The 24,721-nt window shown below is 38.6% G+C and overlaps 1 protein-coding gene across 2 annotated transcripts in view; it reads right to left on the reverse strand.

Annotated features, from left to right (window-relative positions):
• Positions 1-1,976: 1,976 nt before the first annotated feature.
• fkbp5 (FKBP prolyl isomerase 5) overlaps positions 1,977-24,721 on the reverse strand; it is a 60,059-nt gene continuing 37,314 nt past the window's right edge. For both annotated transcript variants that reach the window (XM_062978428.1, XM_003226480.4), the window contains exons 6-11: positions 16,010-16,166; positions 15,253-15,343; positions 14,236-14,319; positions 13,375-13,560; positions 10,809-11,048; positions 1,977-9,027 (exon numbers count right to left, since the gene is read on the reverse strand). In XM_062978428.1, coding sequence (XP_062834498.1) covers positions 8,923-9,027; positions 10,809-11,048; positions 13,375-13,560; positions 14,236-14,319; positions 15,253-15,343; positions 16,010-16,166 — 863 coding nt within the window. In that variant the 3' untranslated portion in view covers positions 1,977-8,922. The remainder of the gene's footprint in view (positions 9,028-10,808; positions 11,049-13,374; positions 13,561-14,235; positions 14,320-15,252; positions 15,344-16,009; positions 16,167-24,721) is intronic.

The following is a 24,721-nucleotide window of genomic DNA, read 5'->3' on the forward strand; positions in this document are numbered from 1 at the left end:
GCCTTCTTTTCTGGAGGTTTAAAACAGAGGCTGGAATACCATCTGTCAGGAGTGCTTTCATTGGGTATTCCTGCATGTCAGGGGATTGGTCTTTGGGGTCTCTTCCAATTCTATGATGCTTTGATCTCAGAATTTGGACAATGACTCTGTGGACAAATCCAAGTTAAGATGGCTACTAACCTTGTTGGCTGGAGGATTCTGGGTGTTGTGCTCCATTGTGTTCCTCTCTGTTGGAAACCAGTTAACCTTAAGTTAACTTTTCCAACCTCAGAGCCATCTTATCAATTGCTGCCCTCCATAATAGGGGACCCATATGGTCAGTTAACTTGGGCTATAAAAATGTCTTAGGTTGGCACTGCGTGCCTGACTGTAAACTCCTCAAATAGCTGTTCTGTTAGTAGAGTTCTGTTGCAAAGGGGTTTTAAGGTAAATATGGAAGAAAATAAAGAAGCCTGTCTCTGATTCACAGCTTTATTGTTATCACTCTCATTGAGGAAGAATTTCAGGATTACATCTGCTTTTTCTTCCCAACATTTTTTTTTGCCCAGTTGATTTGCAGCATCCTGCATTTGGTCTTATTTCACAACACAAAGCATCTTGGCCCACTAGATGGTGCCTTACTGCTATGTATTATCCACATGGATTTCAAAGGATTTGCTGCTTGCAGAAAAGAAAAGTGTTGATCTCTGTGTAGAGGTGCTTTGATTGTGTGTTGCTGCATGGCAGGGAGTTGAACTGGATGGCCCTTGGGGTCTCTTCCAACTCTGTGATTCAATGGTTCTCCGTGGCCTTTCTATATTTGCTGGAGAGCAAGAGGAAATTGGAGAAGCACCTGGCAATTTCTACAGCCAGATGACAAGTAATTACATTATCCACTGAGAGCTCCAGAGGAACACAGTGGACCTCAATGGAGGATGTAATCATTTTGCATTGGTTATAGGGATACACCCAAATGGTTCTCTGATCCATCATTGCAATTTTACAAGCACAGAATGAAAGTTGGGGGGGGGGGGGGCAGATGCCCTACAGTAGGCTTGGGGTTGACAAAAGCCATCTATAAAGTTCTTTGTTCCTCTGTATTGGAAAGCAGAGCTAGCTGTGTGTGCTCCATGGCTGGGCCTTGGAGAATTGTGGTATATGTATGTGTGTGCATGCACATATTCTTTACAGCAGAATCTCTTTATCCACAATTTAAGTATCCATGGTTTTGCTTACCCACACTTCGAAAAATCCCCTCAAGTGTTTTTGGGTCTAAGTCTTCCTGTGATGTTCTATGGTGTGTTTCTAGCCCAAGTATAGTGAATATATAGGATTTTATATTATTTACTATTTCAGGTATCCATGGGGATACAGGCATTGTCCTATATCATATATGTAGAGTAGGGATGAGCCAAGTGTGGCAGGACTGCAACTTGCATAAATTTTTGCTAGTGGAGCCAGTGGTGATGAATATTGGGAACTTCAGTTCAATGAGTATGATACTCCTGATGTATTTTTTGTACTTATTTGTTAAAATATCATATTCCTGCCTGTATAGTGGGATGTCAATTTAAGACAATAGAAATAAAATAGATAGAATAGAAACATATTAAACAATCTGACAAGTTAAAAACATTAGTTTAAAACAAATTAAAAGATTATAAAAACATTTTCTTTGTGACGCAGAGATTCCGGAGTAGAATACCAAAGTGACCTAATGAAACAATGTAGCAGAGCATCATATAAAACATGGGGCAGGGCAGTACTGGGATGAGGTTTTGCCAGGAAAGTATAGCGGACCACTGTTGCACTTTTATAATGGACAAAGGAGCAGATTTTATGTGGTTTGAATACAGTGATTTTCAAGCAGGATTGTTTAAACAGGGCAGGGAGCAAAGATACTTCTAGGACTTGCATATGCTACCTGAAAATCATGTCTTGCCTATCCATGTTCTAAGATTTGAGAAGGAATATATACAAAGACACAAACCATGACATGGTGAGGAAAAAGTCAGATTTTATTGTTGTTTCATGGATTGACAGAAGTAGGGGGTTAAAACACTTCCCATAACACTGATAAGTGCTTTAAGTCATTGTAACAAGTGCTTCGAGAATGTCCTACCCTTCAAGGATGAACAGATCCTTGGAACAATCCACCTCTGCACCACCCCAGTAGATAACTGCCTTCCCTACTCAGTGTATATTCCATGTAATAAAATTGCTTTGATTTCTGCAAGTCTGTAAACTGTTACCTTTCACTCTGTAAAGCCATGACACATGAGAACTGCATTGTTTTGTTGTGCTATGTTTTAGGGGGAGACAGAGGTTCATGTTGCCAAGCTGCTTTTTGTAATTTAAAATTGTTTTGGAGACATTTCTTCATAAAGCAAGACCCAGGGACGGGACCGAAAAACAACAGAACTGGCAAAGTTGACTGAAGTGATGCATGATGGCTTGTGCTGTACACATACTACAACAGACCATAATTGTTGTGGGGCTGTTGCATTAGAAAATTGAATTAAACTGTTTTTATTCTATTTGATTTGGCAAAACTGAATGGGGAAAGTGGGATCCAGGTAGATTTTCTTTACTACATTATTCCTAATTTCTGTTTGTTCTATGAGGTAATCACAGCTGGACACAGAAAATTACCAGACCCTAAGGATTCTCTCCAAGTATGTATAAGGAAAAGAGCCATGAAGAGGGAAAGAAGATACAGTATTTAAAGAACAGACATATGGGCCCTGCAATTTGAATACTATCTTGGTTGTAAGCCTTGCCCTTCCTCTTTCTGCTTTCTGAAGAGGTCCACTTAAAGTGGCATGCACTGAAGTTGTCATTTTCCCCTATCTTACTGAAAATGCAAAGCAAAATTAGATGCAAAATTGTTCTGGAGATTCACAGGAGTGTGTACACACATGTGGCCAAACACAAAAGACAGCTAGAACATTTGTAACTGGTTTACCCTTGATACTATAAACTTGCAGAACCACTTTCTCAGAGCTTGCCCTGAAGAGGAAAACCTATTCTAGTGCTGACTATGGTGAAGGAACTATCACCTTGCCTTCCTGCTCTTAAAAGTGTTCTATGTTTTCACTCTCAAAACAGACAACACATGTAACCTTTCCAAAAATTTAAGGCTCCAACTGGTTTTTAAAAGGTAACTAAAAAAGGGGGTGGAATCCTGCTTGTGTTGGTAAACATGTTTCTGACTTCAGTTGCATGGAAGAGAGAGGATTCAGATGTCATGCTGAGCTCCTGAACCTCAAAGGTGGTTAGAGAGAAAGGAAATGGACTCAGAAAAACCTTCAGCTTTAGAAGGACTCCAAATGAAGAGAGGAAAATATATGAATGAATGCTGCCCGTATGGCTGTGCTGTCTGTATTTTGTTGCATTAGCAGCATATTCTTAGGAAACATCAGAGTATTATCATTCCTCACCTCTGTTCGGTTCTGTGCTGAGCTAGGCTAAAAATTGGTTGAAAGAAGATATATGGTAGCCCTGCCTTGGCATCTATCACTGGAGCAAGGCATTCTCATTCCTTTCTTGACGAAGAAGGGTGGCTCAGAGTCTTTAGCCCTGAGGTAGATCACCTGCTTTGCTCTTCTTTCCTCTCCCTTTTCAAGGCCACTTTGTGTCATTTTCTCCTAACACGGAGATGAATATTCATCCAAGAAAAGTGCATTAAAAGGTAGTGTGTGGATGGGCCACACTTTTATTTCACTCTGAGGTTGACAAGTTGTGTGGTCCAATAGAGAGAGGCTGGATCAGAGATGTGAAAATGCAGAATTCATTTTGCAGCCTTAGCATTTTCAAGGTGAGGTAAATAATTAGTGGAACAAATACAACACATCAGGACACAACTACAAAAACAAATGTTCTGGCTGCTAACGCCACTTTATAATTTGATGTTTGCCTATTCAAATGGGATAAGAAATAATAGTTTCTGGGTAAGTATTTAGATGACTAATTCTGTGCTAGAATTGCTATAATGCTATGCTGTGCTTAGGACAGACTTGTGCCAGGAAGGCTGAATGAGGTTGTAGTTATTTCATTCTAATAACAAAGAATATACAAAGCCTGCAGTTCCAGTATCACAGCTCTTTATGTTGGAGAAAGCTAAATTATAGAGCAAAGATGCAAATCACACGGCCCTCTCCATTTTGTTGGACTGCAAGTCCCACAATGAGAGTTGAGGTTCAACACTATTCAGAGGACTCCCCACACCTGCAGCAGAAGTCTTATGTGAATACCTGTCTCTCCATCTCCCACAGCAAATGCAATTAAGCTGTTATTGCTCATGCTGTGCCAGCAATAGCAGAACGGCAGGCACATGTTTTGCTATTTTCCCATGTGGGCAATAGGCAGGATTGGTTTTACTCACACATACCAGCTACCATCAAGGCCAGTCAAATCTGTGGGCCTTTTGTTATTGGCACTTCAACAGCAAAATCAAGTGAAAACAGAGACATTAAGTTAGGCTAAATTAGTTACATATTCCAGATGTTGAATTAAGACTTCCAGAAAACAGATAATATTTTGCAAAATGTCTAGATTTTTATAGTTCCAGAATAAACTGTATTTAAGCAACAACAACAAAAGTCCAAAAGGAGACATCATACAGATCTGATTATTTGTCATTTTCTCAACTTGAGATGTGTCACAAGTGGACATTGAACTCTCTCTCTCTCTCTCTCTCTGACTGCCAATGTATTGTTAGTGGCAAATGTGACATTTCAAAGCTGATTTAATAAAGACAATTTCAGTCCATTGGTACAACAGAAATAGGATGAGTGCTTTTTTTCTGTCTCTGACTCAACGAAGTAAACACCAGACCAGTAATCATCAAAATAGAACAAGATGACACTAATTGGTGAAGAATCCATCTCTACTGCATCCCAAGCACATTAAGAAATATGTTGATTAATTAATGGGTTAGTGGAACAATGGTGGGGGGCAGCTTCTTTCAAGTGAAAGAATTATGGCTTTCTGTTTTTAAAGTCCACAGATAGTAGGGAAGTCACCCCATCTAGACACAATTTATAACAGTGGTTCTCAATCTGGGGTCCCCAGATGTTTTTGGCCTACAACTCCCAGAAATCCCAGCCAGTTTACCAGCTGTTAGGATTTCTGGGAGTTGAAGGCCAAAAACATCTGGGGACCCCAGGTTGAGAACCACTGATTTACAAGAACTAAGGAGAGAGCATAAAAAGGCAGTAAAGGGACAGGAAGGATTTTGGCACAATAAGAAGCCATTTCTGCAAGTTGTGTGCTATTAACTTTAATTATCTCAACAGGAAACTCCAAGAATGTAGTTTTGAAGTACCATACTAACAACTAGATGCCTCGCACTCTCTGTCGAATAGTACAACTAGTCCCTACTAATATCAAGCATTTAGAAGCCAACAATAGAGGAATGTGTAATCCATTTTTGAGAGAAGATTTACCAGTTTACATTTTGAAGACAGTGGATAAACTAAGAAGTTTTGCTTTCCTCTTACAAGAGTTGTCTTATCAAACTCTAATCCAGGAACCAATAATTTTGGGGGTAGTGAAAATAATTTGGAACAAATACAAGAGGTTCTGCTCAGCAGGGAACAGGATTTCTGTTGAAGCCAATTCAATTTAGACCAAGAAAGTGAATATCTAATGGCTGTATTCAAGAGCAAAAAAGTCACTTATTACTGAGGTAGATGCAGTTATCTTGATGTTGAAGCTGACATAAAAGTAAAATAAAAGGAGGACAGACATTTACAGGATTGCAAAACAGGAAGTTGCTTAAATATGCACCTGTAAAAGTTTAAATTTCCAGCCACAACCACCACATCACACACTACAGTCAGACATCAGACATCCTCACCAACGTTCTATAGTCAGTGGGTAACATTATGGAAAATTAAGAGCAACAGAGTTCTGGGAAGAAGAGAAAGGAAGTACCCAAGACAAAGGGTTCTTGAGGCTATGAGACATCTATCATGTATCATTATAAACTGGAGAAACAATTGTGTGAATTACTTGGACAGATATACTGGCTAAGTAGATGTTTAGTGTCAGATACAGACATTAAGAGTTCTATATGCCTTATAGAACTGGATTCATTACAAGATTTGGAGGCCTGCCAGGCCCAGTAGAAAACCCTGACAGTGCAGGCACACAGGACCTGTGTTCCTTGGCCCAGTTGGGGACAATGAGGCATAAGGCAACTGCACATGTGTCACTGGATCTTATGCAGAGGAAAAGGATGCCAAAGGAAAGGACAATTGCTCCACAAAGGTAGAGAACTGTAAGACATATCCATTGGTTATGGTGATGATCTCAAACACTCTGACTATTCCAACAAGATTCCTATTCTATGGCATCATTAGGACCACTCTGATATTCATATTCATGGAGAGACAATACACAAGAATACAACATTTGGAACATTTTGAAGGGCAGTAATAAGAGCATATTAGTGATTCTCCTCTACTAGAGAGGAGTTTTCACACACCAAACCACTGTCTACTGAAGATAAAAAATCTTTTTGGCAGCTGAAGAGTCACAGTGAAACTGAAACCCTAGTTACCATTGTAAGTAATCAATCATTATTTGAAAAACCACAGGGAGAGCCTTTGAAAATCCTTTGTCTCACCAAGATGGACATAAAATTATATTCATTTGCAATCTACAAGATGACAGTATTCATATTCCTTCAAACAAAACAGAATTGAACACACAGACAAAAAGGAACTTTGAGTGCTGTATCAACTCCGTTTTCACTTGATGTCAGCACTGTAGTATTTCAATATGAGGCACATTGAATTTATTTTAACATTATATATATATAGCCATCTTGATCTCATGTTAGTTTATTAGGAATAGGTTTAAGGCTTTCTCATAACTCATGTGGACTATGTTGTTACTAACCTGGAGATCAAAAATAAAGATGTCTTGCAATCTGAATTACTTCCTCCATATTTTGTCAATTTGGTTCACATAACATTTAAACTTATGATATGATAATAATAAAACAATATACTTGGCCATGTAGCAAAATAAACCCTCTCTCACATGTTCAAAGTGCTGTTCAGTGCATATCTAATATAACATCATCCCTACATCTCATTGCACCCTGTTCAGTAATCTTGGCACATAAAGAGTGTTCAACAGCATTAACAAGAGTTTTGAGGGCCAAGATTGGTTGTTGGTCTCCTAGAATGTGATTGCTTGAGAATATCCCTGGGTTATTGAGGCAAATGGTGCCATACTTTCAATGCAATATGTTATCAATAACATATTGCTCTTCTTTGTTTTTTTGTGATCATACATAACAGTAATGTGGAAAGGAGAGATAACAGGGAACTATGCTATCAGTAAAAGCAGGAATAAGAAAAAAGAAAATTATTTTAACAGTGAAGAAAATCAACAGTAAAAGTTTTGATTATTTGTTAATTCCCTTTTGAAAATTAGAATAAAAAATTAAATTGGTGTAAAAGCAGTGTTACCCATCTGACATATAAGAAAACACAATGCCCTAAAATGTAACGAAGCTATAGCTGCTTATGCTATGAATCTGTTTTGAGTTCCATCACAGATCAGTAAACAAATCATGAGGAAAATTAGGCCTACAAGTCCCAGTAAGTTCAGTGGGGCATGTTCACTATAGGTTGAAACTATCTTTTTCTAGAAATGAGTACACAATGTATTCTAGTGCTATTGTTGGTTTTGAGATTGATAGGATTCATTTGCTGTGAAAGCCCTTTGCTTTAAACTATATCAGTTCTGACTCCTTCAGATTGTGTTTATGTCAGAATTGATCCTCTCTGCTTGATAAAACAATGACTAACAAGATGGCAACATAAAAGGAAATCCAAACAAGAATCTGGGATAAGAATCCTAAAATGAGCAAAAAATGTTATGGCCAAATGATAAACTTAATTTTAAAAACATTTTCACTGTGATGAAAAGACAATTAACTGCATTGCTAGTCGAGTTAATTGTCAAGATTTTCTCTAATTTCAATATCCTGGTTATTTGGTGTAATATAATTTTAGAAAAGGCACAAAGCACAAAATCCAAATCTGTTGCTGACCATATTTGCCTCAATTCCTCAAAACAAAAGCATAAAAAGAAATTAGTCACTTGAGTATTTGAGAGTCCTCGATGATTACATTTAACAGAAGTTGGAAGGAGTGACAAGGGGGTAGCTAACTCCAGTGCCCTTTTCTTCTAGCAGCTTGTTGGCAGGTGCACTTCAGGTGCACTGAATCATCACTCCCTCAGGGACCTGCTAGCAAGCAAAACTTTAAGAATAATGTGATTTGGACTACTCAGTTCCCTGAGAAACCAGATTGTGCTACAAGAAAAAAAAACACACACATCATAGGCTATACGGAACAGACGGAACAAGATCCCGGGAGTCTGGCTTTCAACTGGCTGTCATTTGGTTCTAGTAGTGCTAAAATGATGCCTTGAGTTGGTGGCACTTGAGGCCCTTTTTTCTTTTTTAAAACACAGACAACATACACCCATATGGTGCTACTACAGTACAATCAAATGCAATGCCAAAATTATACAGCTGACTGCTCCTATACGCTGACTCATTTTATAGAACCCTGGTCACTGCCTTTAAAACAGATGCAAACTGAAATGAGTTCTACTTTAACCGCTTCAATAAAAATCTTCTATAGCCAAGAACCATTGTGTGTATTTGTATTTTTAACCATTTGTTCCACGTGGAGTGGTCCCATTCTGTCCTTCTGTGCATGTTCCACTGCTGAGCGTGCTCAGAGCAGTGGAGATGGTTTTATAGTTCCTTGTGAAGCTGTGCTGTATAGGCCTTTTTGCTTCCACAACAACGCCTACTGTAACAAGCTTTACAATAAACACTGTTGAATTCTGAGTTCTTCAGAAACCTGTTTGAGTGGAGGCCAAATTCAGAAGGATTGTCTCTCTGCTGCACAGTCATACGTGGCCCTCTGATTCTTTGCCTTCTGTCACTGTCTTCGTAAGATCAATTTCAGACGATGCCTTTTCTTCCTGCTCTTCTGGGGTTTTACTGGCCTCCTCCTGTAACCAGGAGCAAATATTCCATATGTAGGGATTACTGCAGAGTTATATGTCTCCAAAACATAAATCTGAGATCCTTATATCTTTTGATACAGAAAATGATAATTCAAAGGAAATTAGCAATATTTTAGCAATATAATTCCCTATTTTCTGAGTATATGTAGTATTGCCAGACTGAAAACTAGAGAGGGTTCCTATATAATTATGGTTCTGTAAAAGAGGAGTTTTCAATTAGGTGTTCATTAATTGGGAACAAGCAATACCTGCTAAAATTCTCTCTTCTACACAATCCTTAAAGCAGGGTGTCAAAACTCATTTTTTATTGAGGGCCATATCAGCTTTATGGTTGCTTTCAAAGGGCTGTTGACTCAATTAACCGAGTATACGTGGATACAGAGGGCAAACTATAAATTTTGTACATAGTGGTCAGTGCTCTTTGAGTTCCCAGATGTTTTTAAGCAACTATTCCCATCACTTTTGATTACTCGCCATGAGGACTGGGGATAATGGTAATTCTAACCCAACAGCACTTGTGGCTCTAAAGTTGGGGAAAGGTTAAAAGACATTTAACTTCAGATATCGTATCCACAAGCCTTGTATCTAAATTCAAACCCCTGACTAAACAGAACAAATCACAGCCTTCCAAATGTTACAACAGCTCTATCCATGATGGCTAATGAGGAATACATGAGTTGTAGTTCAGCCTCTGGAGGGCCACATAAAGTGACATGGTGAACCAGATTCGACCCGTAGACCTTGAATTTGACACACATACCTTAAAGGCACACGATCCCTCTTCAGTTTTCTATGGAACAATGTTTGGTGAATAACAACCAAAACTAACTGCATTTAACACAGCCCCTTAACTTTCTAGATGAATTATACTTGCCAGATGAAAAAGAGGACAGAACTCCTGATCCTTTAATGGTTCTGTAGAAGAGGAAATTTCAGCACATAGAGCTTGTGTGAAAATCCTTCGTCTATACAACTACTAAAGACATAGGAGCCCAGTCCTCTTTTTTCATGAGGCAGGCAAAAGATGAATGCAGAATAGGACTGGAAAAATACAATGAACTTGCATATAGCACCATCTTGAGAATGTGAAATGATAGGGTGCTTATTACTTGCTGTGTACAAAAACTAAGTTTTTTTCCCCTGAAGTCATCTCATAAAACTAATAGATTAGGAAACTGTCAGTCACAAAATGAATGCATTTGTGGCTTGCAATATGTTCTCCATCTACATTCTGGCTCTGATTCAGAGGCCCATACATGGGCTGAATTCCTGTTGTTATGAGACATGTAGTTCTGTAACAGCAAGGTCATTTCCCCTTGCTGTTGTTGATTATAAGAAAGCATTATTTCTATATCTGATCCAGCTATGCATATGAAAAGCCCTTTATTATCACTGAAACCAGTGGAAAAGGTTTGCTGATTTTAACACAACCTATTCTTGCTTTGACTATGTCTTGTACCAAGTCATTTTTTGTTTATTATCTAAATGACCCCCCCCCCAATAAAAGAAAAACCCTTCTGTACCGAGATCTCAGAAGCTTTATGTTCCTAAGACAACCAACAGCCTCTTTCTTGTGCTACTAGGAGAGTAAATTTGAAAGTTCTTCCATACGTGCAAGCTTGATCATTTTCTCCCACAGCTTAAAAGAAAAGAAATAATATGTTGCTAGTTTTGGTTTTTTTTGTGCGGGGGGGGGGGGGTGTGTGTGTCTAATATCATACTGTTTGACAATGGTTGGAAGGTAGCCATATTGGTATGGTGCAAACCTTTGCATCTCTTTCTGCAAACTTCTTGAACATGTTGGCATATATCTTTCGGTCACGCTCATTGTGTTCCTTTGTTTTCTTCTGACAAATGGTGATTTGTGATCTGGCTGCCTTGTTTTCTGGATTCACTTCTAGCACTCTCTGAAAGTCACATTTTGCCAGCTCAAATTCGTTCATGAGTAGACGTGCTTCTCCTCTTCTGTACAAGCCCTTTTCATTGGCCTGGTCCAGTGCTAATGCCTGAAAACATACATTCCTACAATTAACATAACTCAAATGATTTCACATAGTAGGAGAGAACACAAGAATGGGGAAAATCTGAGTCACAAAGGAAATGTGGGCAGAAAAAAATATTTGTCAAGGGAAATATTTGACACAGAAGGTCTGTGGTGAAGTGTATCATTATTTTATTTTGTTTTAGTTAAGGATAGAAGCCATAGAATAATGTGTGTGTGTGTGTGTGTGTGTGTGTGTGTGCGTGCGTGCGCGCGTGTGTGTTTCCAAGTCACCTGTCAATTTATGGAGATCCCATGAATTTCATAAGCTTTTCTTAAGCAAGGAAGGCACAGATATGGTTTTACCAGTTCCTTCCTCTGAAATATAGCTTATATATTTCAACTGGTATTGAAAGCCATTGGAGTAAAAATGGAATATAATAAATTTGACTAATAAAAATATTTCTAGAGAATGGGGACCCTGTAAAAAAGCAAGTGTAAGAGTGGAGGAGTGCAAGCACATAGAGTTCTTTGTCTCCACCCCAAACAGATCCAACACCAAATTCCTAGACATGCTGTATGTTTATTAGCATAAGTAACTAAACTCTAATTGTCAGTGTTTTTTAAAACAGAAAAATAGCATTTAAAGTTCACAGTTAAAATGTAATGAATATTACAACTAGAAATTCTGAAGTGAAATGTCTTTATCAGATCCTTCTGTAATCAAATAAGCATTTTAATACAAGTAATACCAGTACATATGTATATGAGATATGCACATATATCAACATAAATTTCAGACACATAAATGTATTAAGATGACATAAATCTTGTACACTAGTCCACAAAATGCATTTTGTCTCTAATACTAATTGGAAATGTACATATTTTAGGGGTCCAGCTATCTATAGCTGTAAATAGAACATTCCATAAAGTGCAATATGATACACTGACTAAATGTGAATGGATATTATGCTTAAAGCTTCCAAAAAAGAGGCCCAGAAGAAAACCTATGGGCATGTTTTGGTGATGATTCACAAACCCCAGATATTTTTAGTTTTATCCATAAGCACATGCCTTAGTCTTTGCATATTTATCTCAATAATGTAAATGTTCTGTTGCAGTTTTAACACTTTGTTCTGGCTGTGGTACATTCAGAGACTTGCATCTTGAACAAATAGGAGTAACCACATTCTGCATACTTCTCTTGAAGCCCAGATTGTGGTCCATTCTATAATAATACAGTTATGCATGATTAACTGATAGAAAACAGTGGGCAATCTGAATAAAACTCCATTGGAACAACCTACTAAGAAGTAAAAACATGGAAGCCATAGCTTTCACACCACATCCCCTTTTTCACAGAGATGTTAAGCAAAAATATGTGCATACCATTAAATGTCAAAGGCATTACCTGATTCTGTATTGTGAGCACATTTTTTAAAAAGGAAAAGATGACAACTCTCGTAGACCTCTAAGAGCATCATATCTTCAATATCTACTGTGCATATAGCCCTATTGTAATTTTTGCATCAGGCCTGCACAACCTATGGCCCTCCAAGCATTTGGAACTCCTACTCCCAGAAGACCTAGCTAGCTTGTGCTATGATCAGGAATTCTGGGAGCTGAAGTCCAAGACACCTGGAAGGCCACAGGTTGTGTAGGCCTGGTTTTCATGTACAAATAGTGAGGGTTGGGATCTTTAATGAGGAATTCTAGCATTGGTTTTCATTCCTCTCATTTAGAGTACATGAGCTAATTCACAATAAAGACATCTAATGGATTCGCTAAAGTACTTTTATATGTAAACTCACCCTAAGTTTCCAAGATGACATAAAAGTGTTCATGTTCTAAAGGTAATTATAGCAACAGTCCATCAGCACCTGTTAGGAAGTGATTTATTTCTACATCTATTAGGCAATAATTTACTGCCTTTTTGAGCATTGAGAAGGCATTCCTTCTGAGGTGTTAGAAAACGAAAGTCAATGGTTGGGATGAAAGAGAGGTATATAGGACAGAACATGGGTGAATGTACACTGTAGAATTAGTGTAGTTTGACACTAACGGCTGTGACCCTGTGCTATGGAATCCTGGAGTTTGAAGTCTGATGAGGAACCAGCACTCCTTTCAGTGGAAAGACCTTGTAAAACTGCAACTCCCATGATTCCACAGCATCGAGCCATGGCAATTATTCTTATTCTTATGTTTATTTATACCCTGCTTTATCTCTCCTGAAGAAGACTCAACTGAAGTGGTGTCAAATTGCATTAATTCCACAGTGTAGCTGCACCAAAGGTCACTCCCTGCCATTAATAACTTCCTCAATCCTTTACAGACAAATGTGGTACTACCTTATTGCAGTACTCAATTGCTTTAGTATAATCCCTCAGCTTCAAGGAGCACATGGCAAGGTTGAGGAAGGCAGCCAGCAACAAGGATTCTGAAGCTTTAGATTCCCTTTCTGATAAGCCATATTCCATTTCTAACCAGGATACAATCTTCCCGTACTGAATCACTGCTTGCAGGTACTTGCCCTCCTAGGAACAGAGGAGAGGAAACCAGACTATGAAATTACTTCTGAAATACATGTTATGATTTGAAAGCTAATAAGTTTAGAATGAGGAAATGGAAGAATATAAAAAAGACAAGGCTGTAAGAGGAATTGGAGTTATAAGTGTGGGAGTAAAGAAGTAAAGAACCAGTAAGACTGGTGTCAACTGTTCTGGCAATTCTGTCAAGACCACTACTTGTTTGGGAGAGGGGAGTATTAGTATTAGAACTTATACCTAGCCTTTTCTCTGCCAAAGGAGACTCAAAGCAGCTAACAGTAAAAACCATAACAATGTGCGTATTGCAACCTAACCCATATAAACATTAAAATAAAATTAAACATAGAAATATTACAAATATATAGTTAAAACCAATAAAACCATTAAACAAATCTATTAAACTACATAAAACACAGCACCCCCTGGCCTAATAACTACAGCTGATATCCTGAACTCCCCTGGGTTTTTGGCATATATATTGAGAATTTATAAAGTATATTTTAATTTGAAATTGTAACAGAAAAAAACATATAAAAACAATGTCTATACCTATATAAACGTAAGTATACTTGAACAACATATCTTAAACAATTATAAAACTAACTTGACAACTACTAACTAACTCATCTTGACTATTCCTATTTATAAACATGTTGGTCTGACCTTGAAATAAACAGTCCCTTTCTCTTTAACAATGGCAGCCTGTTCAAGTTTCTCTTTGGTGTCCATTTCCCAGGATTCTTTGGCCTATAAGTAAACATTCATAGCAATTGTTTAATAATGGTAAGAAAATGAATGCCAGTAAATCAAAGCAACTTTTATGGAAATCGTGTTTGTACCTCTAAACACAATCTGTTTCATAGAATCTTGCTGTTTCCAATATTGACATTATCATTTCTATTATCAAAGAGCAGTGGCTTTTTCACTATACCAACAGGAAAAGTGGACAGTAACAACGGAGAGCATTATTTTGCATTATTTTGCTTAAAATATACTCTGTTACATCTGGCTTTAGAAATTAAACAAGATCAAGATACAGAGTAATCAAATGTCTATGGCGTTGAGATAAAATTGTAGAATTCCCCATGTCCCAATTTGATCTCAATTGAAGACTTCTTGAAAGTACATTCCTCAAGAAGTATGTTAGGCTGAGAAAGTGATGAAAGGAAGTCTCTACAAATTTCTCTGAGGCTAGAAAGGGTGGAGAAAAAACCAATCACCAAAGCTTGCTTCCTGAAAACATTTCCCATTATAGACTTAGCAGCACAACTCCACCTTATGTACATCTTGTTCCTTCACTGTAGTGTACTGTACAGAGATGGGCACATTCTTCAACACCCCGAAGAGGGCACAGCCTGTTCAGCAATTCTGCCCTACCCTCCTTTCAGGACTGTTTGGCAGGACATGGTTTTTTTTGTCTGCAGCCCAAGGGGGAAAAATACAAAAGGAACAAGTCCAGGACAAGTCTTGGACCCCACCCAAAACAATAAAACAAACTAACACACAAGAACACTGTGATCTTAGTTGACGTATCTGTTTTTACCAAGCTTTGTCACAAACATATTGAGGGATGACAGGAGAAACAGGACATCCTAAATATTTTCATTGCAGAAGGGTTACTATGGGTAAATGTCAAATATGTATGTGTCTGTTTGTTATTTAAAGAAATTCCATTTTTACCTTTTCAAAACTTTTCAGTATAACTTCATATACAAGGTCAGTATTTGGCCCTATGCCAAATGCAAGCTTCCCTGCTTCACCAAACCCATATCTGAAACAAAGCAGAGAAACAAGACACTAAGAGAAATGGCACAAGCTCAGGCTTTTTATTTAGCATTCTGAGTATTTATGCTCACGTGGAGATAACATCAACTAGTTACACATTGGGCCCTGGAGACTAAACAGATGTTGCCTAGGAAACAAGTGGCTAAGTAACTTGCGTGTGTCAAAACACAGATTTTATGTACTACACTGGAGTCATCTGTATGATTTCTATTAAATGCAATTATATACTGTGTATTCCATTAATATTTCTTAAATGGATCATGCATTTGATTTTTCACTAATGCAATTTTTCATAAGCTCCTTAGAATCTCTGATGATCACAGTAAACATTATTTTTCTTTCCACTCTTTAAAAAATGTTTATGGCACAAGTAACTGCTGAATACATGATGACCAAAAGATATAATTTGGATACTACTTCTGTCAAGGTTTGTATTACGGCAGAAAATAATTTAAAGATAGTTCGTATGCAGAATTGACTTCCTTTGATAGATATTACTGGTTTCAACTGAAACATAGGTTAACAAAGGAACCATGGTAAACTAGCTGTATAACTATATCTCTGCTTAGAGTTGTATATTATAGAATCTGTGTACTATGTATATATGTATATAAAACGGAGTGGGAGAGCGACAGACTCCCAAGTTTCTTACTGAGCTCCAATATGCAGAATGCAGTGTTCCCCCCTTTGCATCTTCTCCAGGGCTTTGTCAATTCCAATGGGAATATCATGGTCTTCTCCTTCTCCAACAGTGAAAGCTACATCTCTGCAATCAAACATTCTGCCATCACAGAATCCTTTCAGATGGACTATATGGGAGAAGAGGGAATCATAAGCTGCAAAGCACCATCTACTCACAATATTTTGAGAAGCATTAATGAGGAATATAACCAAAATGTATTTTTGCTACCATTTGTATCCCATAATGCATGGGATGGCTGCCAAAATAAACTCTAAAGCCACAGTGCTGCTAAATACTCTCCATTTCTGAAATGCGACCACCACCACTGACTTAAGACTGCATGAATGAACTGGTAGCAACAACATTAACATTGATTATTGCCAATTGCTCCTATTTTGGAACAGCAGCATCAAAGTTAGGGATGTGTGGGGAGGCATAATGCTATCCCTTAATTCATTAGAAACTGCACCCCATCAGTACAACTGGAAGTTAAGAAAGCCTGCATTTTCCTTTAGAAAAAACACTTCCATATCCAGACAAAAGTGAGTGGGGAGCTCACTCTTTATTTGACAGCCAATTAGCACTTCTCAAAGACTTCAAGAAAGGCAGACAACATGATGTTTAGTAAGAAACACTGTGAGAATAAAACACCATGTAAATACTATATCATTTAAAACTGACCTGAAAGATGCAGAGACAACAATCTTATAGTATATAATTTTTCTGAGGTACAGTTCCTCAAACGTAGATATCACACAAAACCAATTGGTATTTAAAAATTGATATAATGGAAGCAGTGAGATCAAAGGAAATAAAATGCAATAAAGTAACAAAACAGAATGTAGATGCATCTACATTGTAGAAATAATGCAGTTTGACACTGCTTTAACATCCATGGCTCAGTACTACGGAATTGTGGGGTTTGTAATTTAGTGAGGTGTCAGCATTCTTTAACAGAGAAGGCTAAAGAACTTGTAAAACTACCATTGATTCCATAGCATTGAACTATTGCAAGCAAAGTCATGTCAATATGCATTAATTCTATAGTGTACGAGACGATAGATGCACCTGGGATCTGCCAATAAAATTTTCAGCTAAAGATAACACTTCATGCATCTGGCAGAAGATGCTCCCAGGCCAGAAAAACCTACATCAGAACAAATCACCTAGACTTTAAGATACTATGAGACTGTAGTTCTTGTAGCGGCAAACTACCATAGCTAACTTTGAAATTTGCTAAAATATTAAGGCCCAAATTCATGATTGGAGTTACAAATGAGAAACCTAAGAGTTACACATCCATAATGGGTTTGTATTTACAATCCCAACATATTCATGATTATGGCAAGTGTATGGAATAGGTAGGTATTCTAAAAGTTCCACAATCTTGCCTTAACAGGAAATAGCGCCAGTGAGTGATGGAGATCTGTTCTTCTGTCAATTGGGAGGCAGCAGACGGATTTTTCCTCCACCACCCCAGTGATCTCCAGGGTGAGGAGAAATTGTAACAGGGATCCTGGTTCTGCCTATTGCACCAGGGATTACAAGTGGGTGGAAACATTTGCTTGCTATATCTCAATTTATAGGAGAACAGGCCTCAATTGCTCAAACTGGCTGCTGCCTAATTAGGCAGAACTGCAGGATTAATAATAATAATAATAATAATAATAATAATAATAATAATAATAATAATAATAAACTTTATTTATACCCCACCACCATCTCCCCAATGGGGACTCGGGGCGGCTTACATGGGGCCATGCCCAGAACAATACAATATAACAAAATATAATAGAACAACAAATCATAGCACATTAAACAACACAATAAAAGAAAATATACACTACATTAAACAAGGTCAAAGAACAATAAAACCAAGGGCGGGCCACATGGACACTAGATTAAAACTCGAGGTGAGAAAGGAAGTAGGAGTAAAAACCACAGAGGACAGGATCATAAAGTGGCGGTGCGATCTGGAGGACAAATATTGAAGGAGAGCAGCAAAAGGAATGTATGAAGTGATTACTCTCCAAAGGCACAACAGAAGAGCCATGTTTTCAGGTCTTTCTTAAAGGCTGCTAGTGTGGGGGCTTGCCTAATCTCACCGGGCAGTGAGTTCCACAATCGGGGGGCCACAGCAGAGAAGAAGATTAGAACAGGAGATGGTGTTTAGTTTAATATACATAAGCAGGCAATTGATTTAGAATCTCATCCATAGATTGTGACAGAGCAATATCTAATCGGACTGCTAACCATCAGTAACTACTGGCCTGTGATCTGATTTCTTAAGGTAAGAGACAACACTGGTGTCATAATTTATCTCTGCGCCTCAAAATCAGAAAACAGTTGTGATGTCACAGGAAAATGTCAACGAAACTCTAAACATCATTTCTAAGTCTCACAGTGTTTATTCTCCACATACACTATATTTGCACACAGTGCTAAGTCAAGATTTGTTTTAACCATGATTTACTGAATTACACAAAATCACTGTTGTAACAATGGCTTATTCAGATAATTTACATTGTTGTTTTTACCCTTTGACTCTTCTACCTGAACACTGATATTCCAAATCCCCAGCAGCAATAAAGGATTGTTTTTTCTGTTTTTAAAAAGCAATTGGTTTAAAGCAAGGTAGGGTACATATGGTCCACATTCACCCTGGTGATTTCTCAACCATTACCCCCCCCCCCCACACACACACACACACACATACGCACACTGCAACAACATGATTTAGACAACCTAGAAGTGGCTCCCTCCGACACCCAGCAGCTCTAACTACATTTTTGTGGTGCAGCCTTCACAAAGTTTTTAGGGACTTTAACTGGCCTCCAGACATGTCAAAGGTGCCTATCCTGCCTAGAAATCTATCTGTAAGTGAATGGTCATTGAATTAACTTCAATCAAATCAGGCATATTGCTGTCTAAATGCCTGTTATTCATAATTGACAGCACAGGAGACTTACTGGAGTGAGACTGACAACACCACAAGTGTAATTTTTTCTTTCAGAATTTCCTCTATCATGGGTAGTGCAATAAAGGCTATACCTCTGCCAGAAGTAATGCTTCTTTGTTGGTGGAAGTTGGTTGCCATAACTTTAGTGGAAATTGGTTTTAGATAGTATACCAATAGATTGTGTGAATCATGGAGGAAGCTTGATAGACCCAGAAGTAATAGCTCTTCTTCCTTTTGGCACCCTATATGGGATGAGCCCACAGCTCTAAACATCATTACGGAGTTGGGAGCTACATCCAAGTCAACAGTTATTATGTGCAGGGGGTGGGGAGGAAGGTAGCAGAGGATGAGAGTGATAGAAAGTGAAATCTGAAAGGGATGGTCTACAAAGCAACATAAAGAGAATTGAGAGTGCGCTCAAAATGTCTGGTTGGACTACGTATGTAGAAATGAGAAATTCTTCCTAATTGGCTCAGGCTGTCAGTGACGCATTACAGCCGGGATTTGAAGCAGGATAAGGGGATTTCTGGCATGACAAACTCTTTGCCTTTATGGTTGGGTTTTAGGGCTAGGGAATGCAAATATATTGTTGACTTCTATGTGCTACTGTTGCTGAATGGCTAGAGAAAGCTCTGGTGATTCCAGGTTTGGTCTAAGTCACATGAAGTGTCCTTTTTGATCTTATTCAAAATGATATGTTGTATTACATATCCAAAAGCTGTATATGATTGGGCTTAGATGTTTATCTAGATCCCTTTGCAGTGAGGTACTGGAGGCTTCTGGCAGTACACTCCTTTTCTGAGCATTTGCTCTGATCCTCTTCTTTGGCTGCTTGGAAAAAGTGTCCTTTTCTTCCCTCAAGTGGAAAGTGATGTAATCTTTGTGCTCTTTGACTGTGGTTTCTTCAATGGAGCTTTGTGGATATTGTCCTATGAGCCCTGCTACCTCACCTTCATGTATTTTGTTCTGTAACAGCTGTTGATAAACTAAATGGGATATTAACTCATGCCTGCACTTAAACTGGAGACTTGAAATACAAGTTGAACATCTCTTATCCAGAGTTTCAAAAGCTGAAACACCCCAAAATTCAACGTTGTTCACATGGGTGGCTGAGATAGTGATACCTTTGCTTTCTGGTGATTCAATGTACACAAACTTAATATGCATAAAATATGGCATATAAAATTACTTTTTAAATAAGTTTATAAATTATATATCAGACATAATTGAATTATGTTTTTATACTTGGGTCCCATCTCCAAGATATCTCATTAGGTATATACCAATATTCCAAAAGCTGAAACAATCAAAGATCCCAAATCCTTGTGGTTTCAAGCATTTTGGATAATGGATAATCAACCTATACTGGTCTGTGGAACGGAGGGTAATGCAGTGGGGAATCAATAACGCCATCTTGAATATTATGTATCATGATGCTTTTTGTGCATTGGGGACATGACCCTATCGTTGTGCTCATTAGCTCCCTGTAGAGAGAGAACAACATGTTGCTAATTTAGTCCCTAAGAAGTCATGTTTGTGTTGATGTCTCCAGGAATGTTGAGAAAATTATCATTTTTACACCATATTTCTATTTACTGGTTCTGTGTTCTTCTCTTCTCACTCAGGATTGTTGGGAAATGTTAGGCTATTTTGTGAGTCCATTCCACTCAAAATTAATGTAGCACCCATTCTTTTAGTATAATGCAACTACAGGGTGATATTGCTCTCCTTTTTCTTTATTATTAGCACACAGATGTGAGAGGTACCTGAATAAAACAGTGCACAATTAATTTATACCGTATAGCTGTGATTAGGTATCAGTTTGTCTCCCCAGCACATACAGGAAGAGCAACAAAAACAGGACTGTCCTTGCTGGACAACAGGATGAGTTATTGCAATATTTTCTTATCTCTGCATGTTTAGATCTGGAATGTCCAACTTGGAACATGGTGTGTAAGTGTCAAAAGTCATCTTTCTTTTTATTTATCAGCCTCTGTAATCGTGTAGGACTTGGGAGTCACTTGGTTAGATTTCATTTTAGGGGTGGGGGTGACTCTTCTCTAATCTACAGGCATTTGATGGCTGGGGTTTGTTATTAGAGGGAATGATTCCACATGAATTGCAAATGTAACACAGAAGAGAAATCCACAACTTGATTATCAAACTTTAGTTAACTGCTCTTTGAGAGAGATTGTTGGGCTTGAATTACACTTGGATTACAGAGCAAGAAACCCCAGCCAGGCTAGGGAACATCGCTTCAGCTGCTGAGCTAACTTATTGTTCTCTCAGTGCCTAGAGCGATTTTGTTTTGAAGAGCTCAGAACACTGTGTTCTGAATGTGGCTGGCACATGAACTCTGTGCACTGACAGCAATTTGTACTCTGATTAAAACAGCAGAGGGGCTGTAACACAACTTGGAATGCAAATATTCAACTGTGTTGTGTTTTAGGAAGCAGAGATGTGAATTATGCCCTATCACTCAACCTAATAACACTGTCTAGAAAAATACAGTGCAGAAACATTCACATTTTCTCCCATTCTAATTATAGTAGTGCTCTTATGAATCTTTTTAAATTAGCTCCCAAGTTAATACTGGGTTTTACTAGAACTCAGCAGAAACATTATCCGCTAATTCATTGCTGCTGAGGTTTTACCACCTGCTTGCTTTCAAAATATAATAATCAAACAACCTGCTCTAATTCATTCCAAATCATCCACACATTTCTACTTCACTCTTGCTGACAAGGAATGTGAAATGTGGCTCAATCCAAACACTTTACTCTCTTGGAACAAGGCATGTTTGCAATTGTATGTTGTTTTTTTCAGAGAAAACTCATTTTCCTGCCACACACTCCTAATTTCTAGTACTTTATCACATTTACTAACAAAAAATAATCCATAATATGCTTTGAAACATCAGGAAAAGAACAACTTGCTAATAATTTACAGCTCAACCAAACCATCACTACTCAGAAATTAAACCACCAATGGAGAAGAACTCTACCAGATGAGCTACAATTAGGCTAGGGGCCACCTATGGCCCTTGGCCTAATTGCATGGGGCCCTCTGCCTAATCCCAAAAGCTCATTGTGTGTGAGCAGTTCATGCCTCTACTAAGAGTAATCTGTCCCTCTCCCATTAAGAAAAATGGGGAGAAGGAACCATCAATACCAGAAAGAGAGTATAGCTCCATTTACAACTGGCTTTGTAATACCCCAAGCTGCATGATACCTTTGGTTTCCTCATGCAATGCTGTATTAAAGTTCTTTAACTCCACTCCAATTCATTCATTTCCCTCCCAGTAACTGTGGGTGATTTGTTAATTCCCTGACCAGTTATCTGTTTTGTATTAACCCTTTAATACATTTTTTAGCCTATAAAAAGCATCTGTGTGTGTCTGTCTGTGTGTGTGTGTTTTTTAAGATTGTGTATAGTTTATTTCAGGGTGCTTTGTTGATTTGTTTGTCTCACATGGAAGCTGTAGGTTGATTTCTGCTTACCAACAGGAAGAAAAAACACTTTAAAACCTGCAGTTGCTTGAAAAAGTATTTCTCAGGTGATTTCCTTCAACTACATTACTGTTTCATGAACTTCTATTCATATTTTTTACAATTGAAGTAAACTTAAGCAATTCTTCTTGTAAACTTCTATCATTTATGCAAGAGAAAGAATAAGGTAATTAAGGTTAGAATAGACTGAAAGGTATATAAATCACAGTGGTAACATCTATTAAAAATAGCAAAAAACAAGAGCCAAAAGTCTGATATACTTAGGGAACAACTGGATTTTGTAGCGGAAACCACTACAAGGGATTACAATGCATAAAATCATGAAATGGAATTTGCTAGAACTATTGGACAGTCTGGGAAAGCCCAGTTACCACAGAATAAAGTTACCACAGAATAAATATAATCCTAAATAATTTCCAATACCCAAGGCTGAAATGGTTTCCATTTCTTCTGCCTTAGTGTCACCACTGCAAGCTCTTGGTCAGATTGGCCAACTAAATTTTTACTGTACCCTTGAAATTAAGTACTAGCAGCAGGATAGGTTTTGAAGTTGGAGTTTGCAAGAGCTGTTGAAGTGCTTAAGACAGACCTGTAGCTTGAATGGCAGAATTTTATTGTTTTGGATAAAACGTGCAAGCATGGCACTAGATCATCTGCCAAAGGGGAAAAAATCAATTCTTTTTGCAGGACTATCCCAGTCTTCCTTAGAAGGGAGGCTTATGTAAACACAGGGAAGTATTAGACTGGGAACCCCTGTCTGGAGACTCAACTTCCAAATTACTTTTGATGCCACAGATTGTCTTGTGGTACAGGGGCAGAAGTGAAAGCTTCTCATAAGAGACAGTGGAAAAAATTAGTACAGTAGAGTCCCACTTATCCAACACTCACTTATCCAACGTTCTGGATTATCCAACGCATTTTTGTAGTCAATGTTTTCAATACATCGTGATATTTTGGTGCTAAATTCGTAAATACAGTAATTACTACATGACATTACTGAGTATTGAACTACTTTTTCTGTCAAATTTGTTGTATAACATAATGTTTTGGTGCTTAATTTGTAAAATCATAACCTAATTTGACGTTTAATAGGCTTTTCCTTAATCTCTCCTTATTATCCAACATATTTGCTTATCCAACGTTCTGCCAGCCCGTTTACGTTGGATAAGCGAGATTCTACTGTACTATTATAGTTGTTATTTAGCAATAGTTATATGCCCTCCCTTCTGCCAGCAGAAGCAAAACTACAAGTTTATGTTGGTTCAAATGCAGGTCTTTTTCAGTAGGGAAAATGTGAGCTATTGTGAAAGTTTAATAGTCTAGAACAGTGATTCCCAAAGTGGGCGCTACTGCCCCCTGGTGGGTGCTGCAGCGATCCAGTGGGCGGTAATGCCACCTATTAGGACACGGGGGCAGGGCCAGGGGAGGGGAGGGGCCTCTTCCCAAGTGCCAGAGACAGGGCTGAGTACCTGAGGCGCCTGTTAGGACACAGGGGGTGGAGCTAGAGGAGTGAGCATAGCTTCTTCCCAAGAGCCTGAGACAGGGCTGAGAATCTATACCTCTCCTGAGAGGCCTTTTAGAAGTAAAGGGCGGGGCTAGGGGGGCAGGGCCTCTTCTTAAGAGTGTGAGACAGGGCTGAGCCACTGTATACCTCCCCTGAGGCGCTTGTTAGAACACAGGGGCAGGGTGTAGAGGTTCAGCCCCGTCAGGCACTTGGGAAGAGGCCCCGCCCCCTCCTCTAGCCCTGCCCATGTCCTGGCAGGCACTGCAGGACAGGGATAGAAGCTCAGCCCTGCCTCAGAGCTCATAACTCCGCCCATCCCAGTCCTAGCTGCCCATTTGTGGCCCTGCCCACCTCCTCCTCCCAGCCCTGCATCTTGGACTAGGGGAGAGGCTCAGCCTCGCCCTCTTGAGCAGGAGCCACACCCACCCCTCTAAGCTACGCCCCCCTTTCCAGGGGGCGCTGAGTAATATTTTTTCTAGAAAGAGGGCAGTAGGCCAAATAAGTTTGGGAACCACTGGTCTAGAACAAACATGTGGCCTGTGGTGCTTTCAATGCAAGGGCAACATAGTTACATTTATAAGGTCTTGCAATTATAAACAGCCTTTTGAAGGCAACCATAAGGCTAATGTGAGCCTTAGCAAAATTGACTTGGACACCCTAGTCTAAAGAGTTACTCTCCCTTCCAATGCTTCTTATAATAGCCAGTGAGT

This window comes from Anolis carolinensis, chromosome 4 (assembly GCF_035594765.1).
Source record: "Anolis carolinensis isolate JA03-04 chromosome 4, rAnoCar3.1.pri, whole genome shotgun sequence".
In the NCBI taxonomy this organism is placed as follows: domain Eukaryota; kingdom Metazoa; phylum Chordata; class Lepidosauria; order Squamata; family Dactyloidae; genus Anolis; species Anolis carolinensis.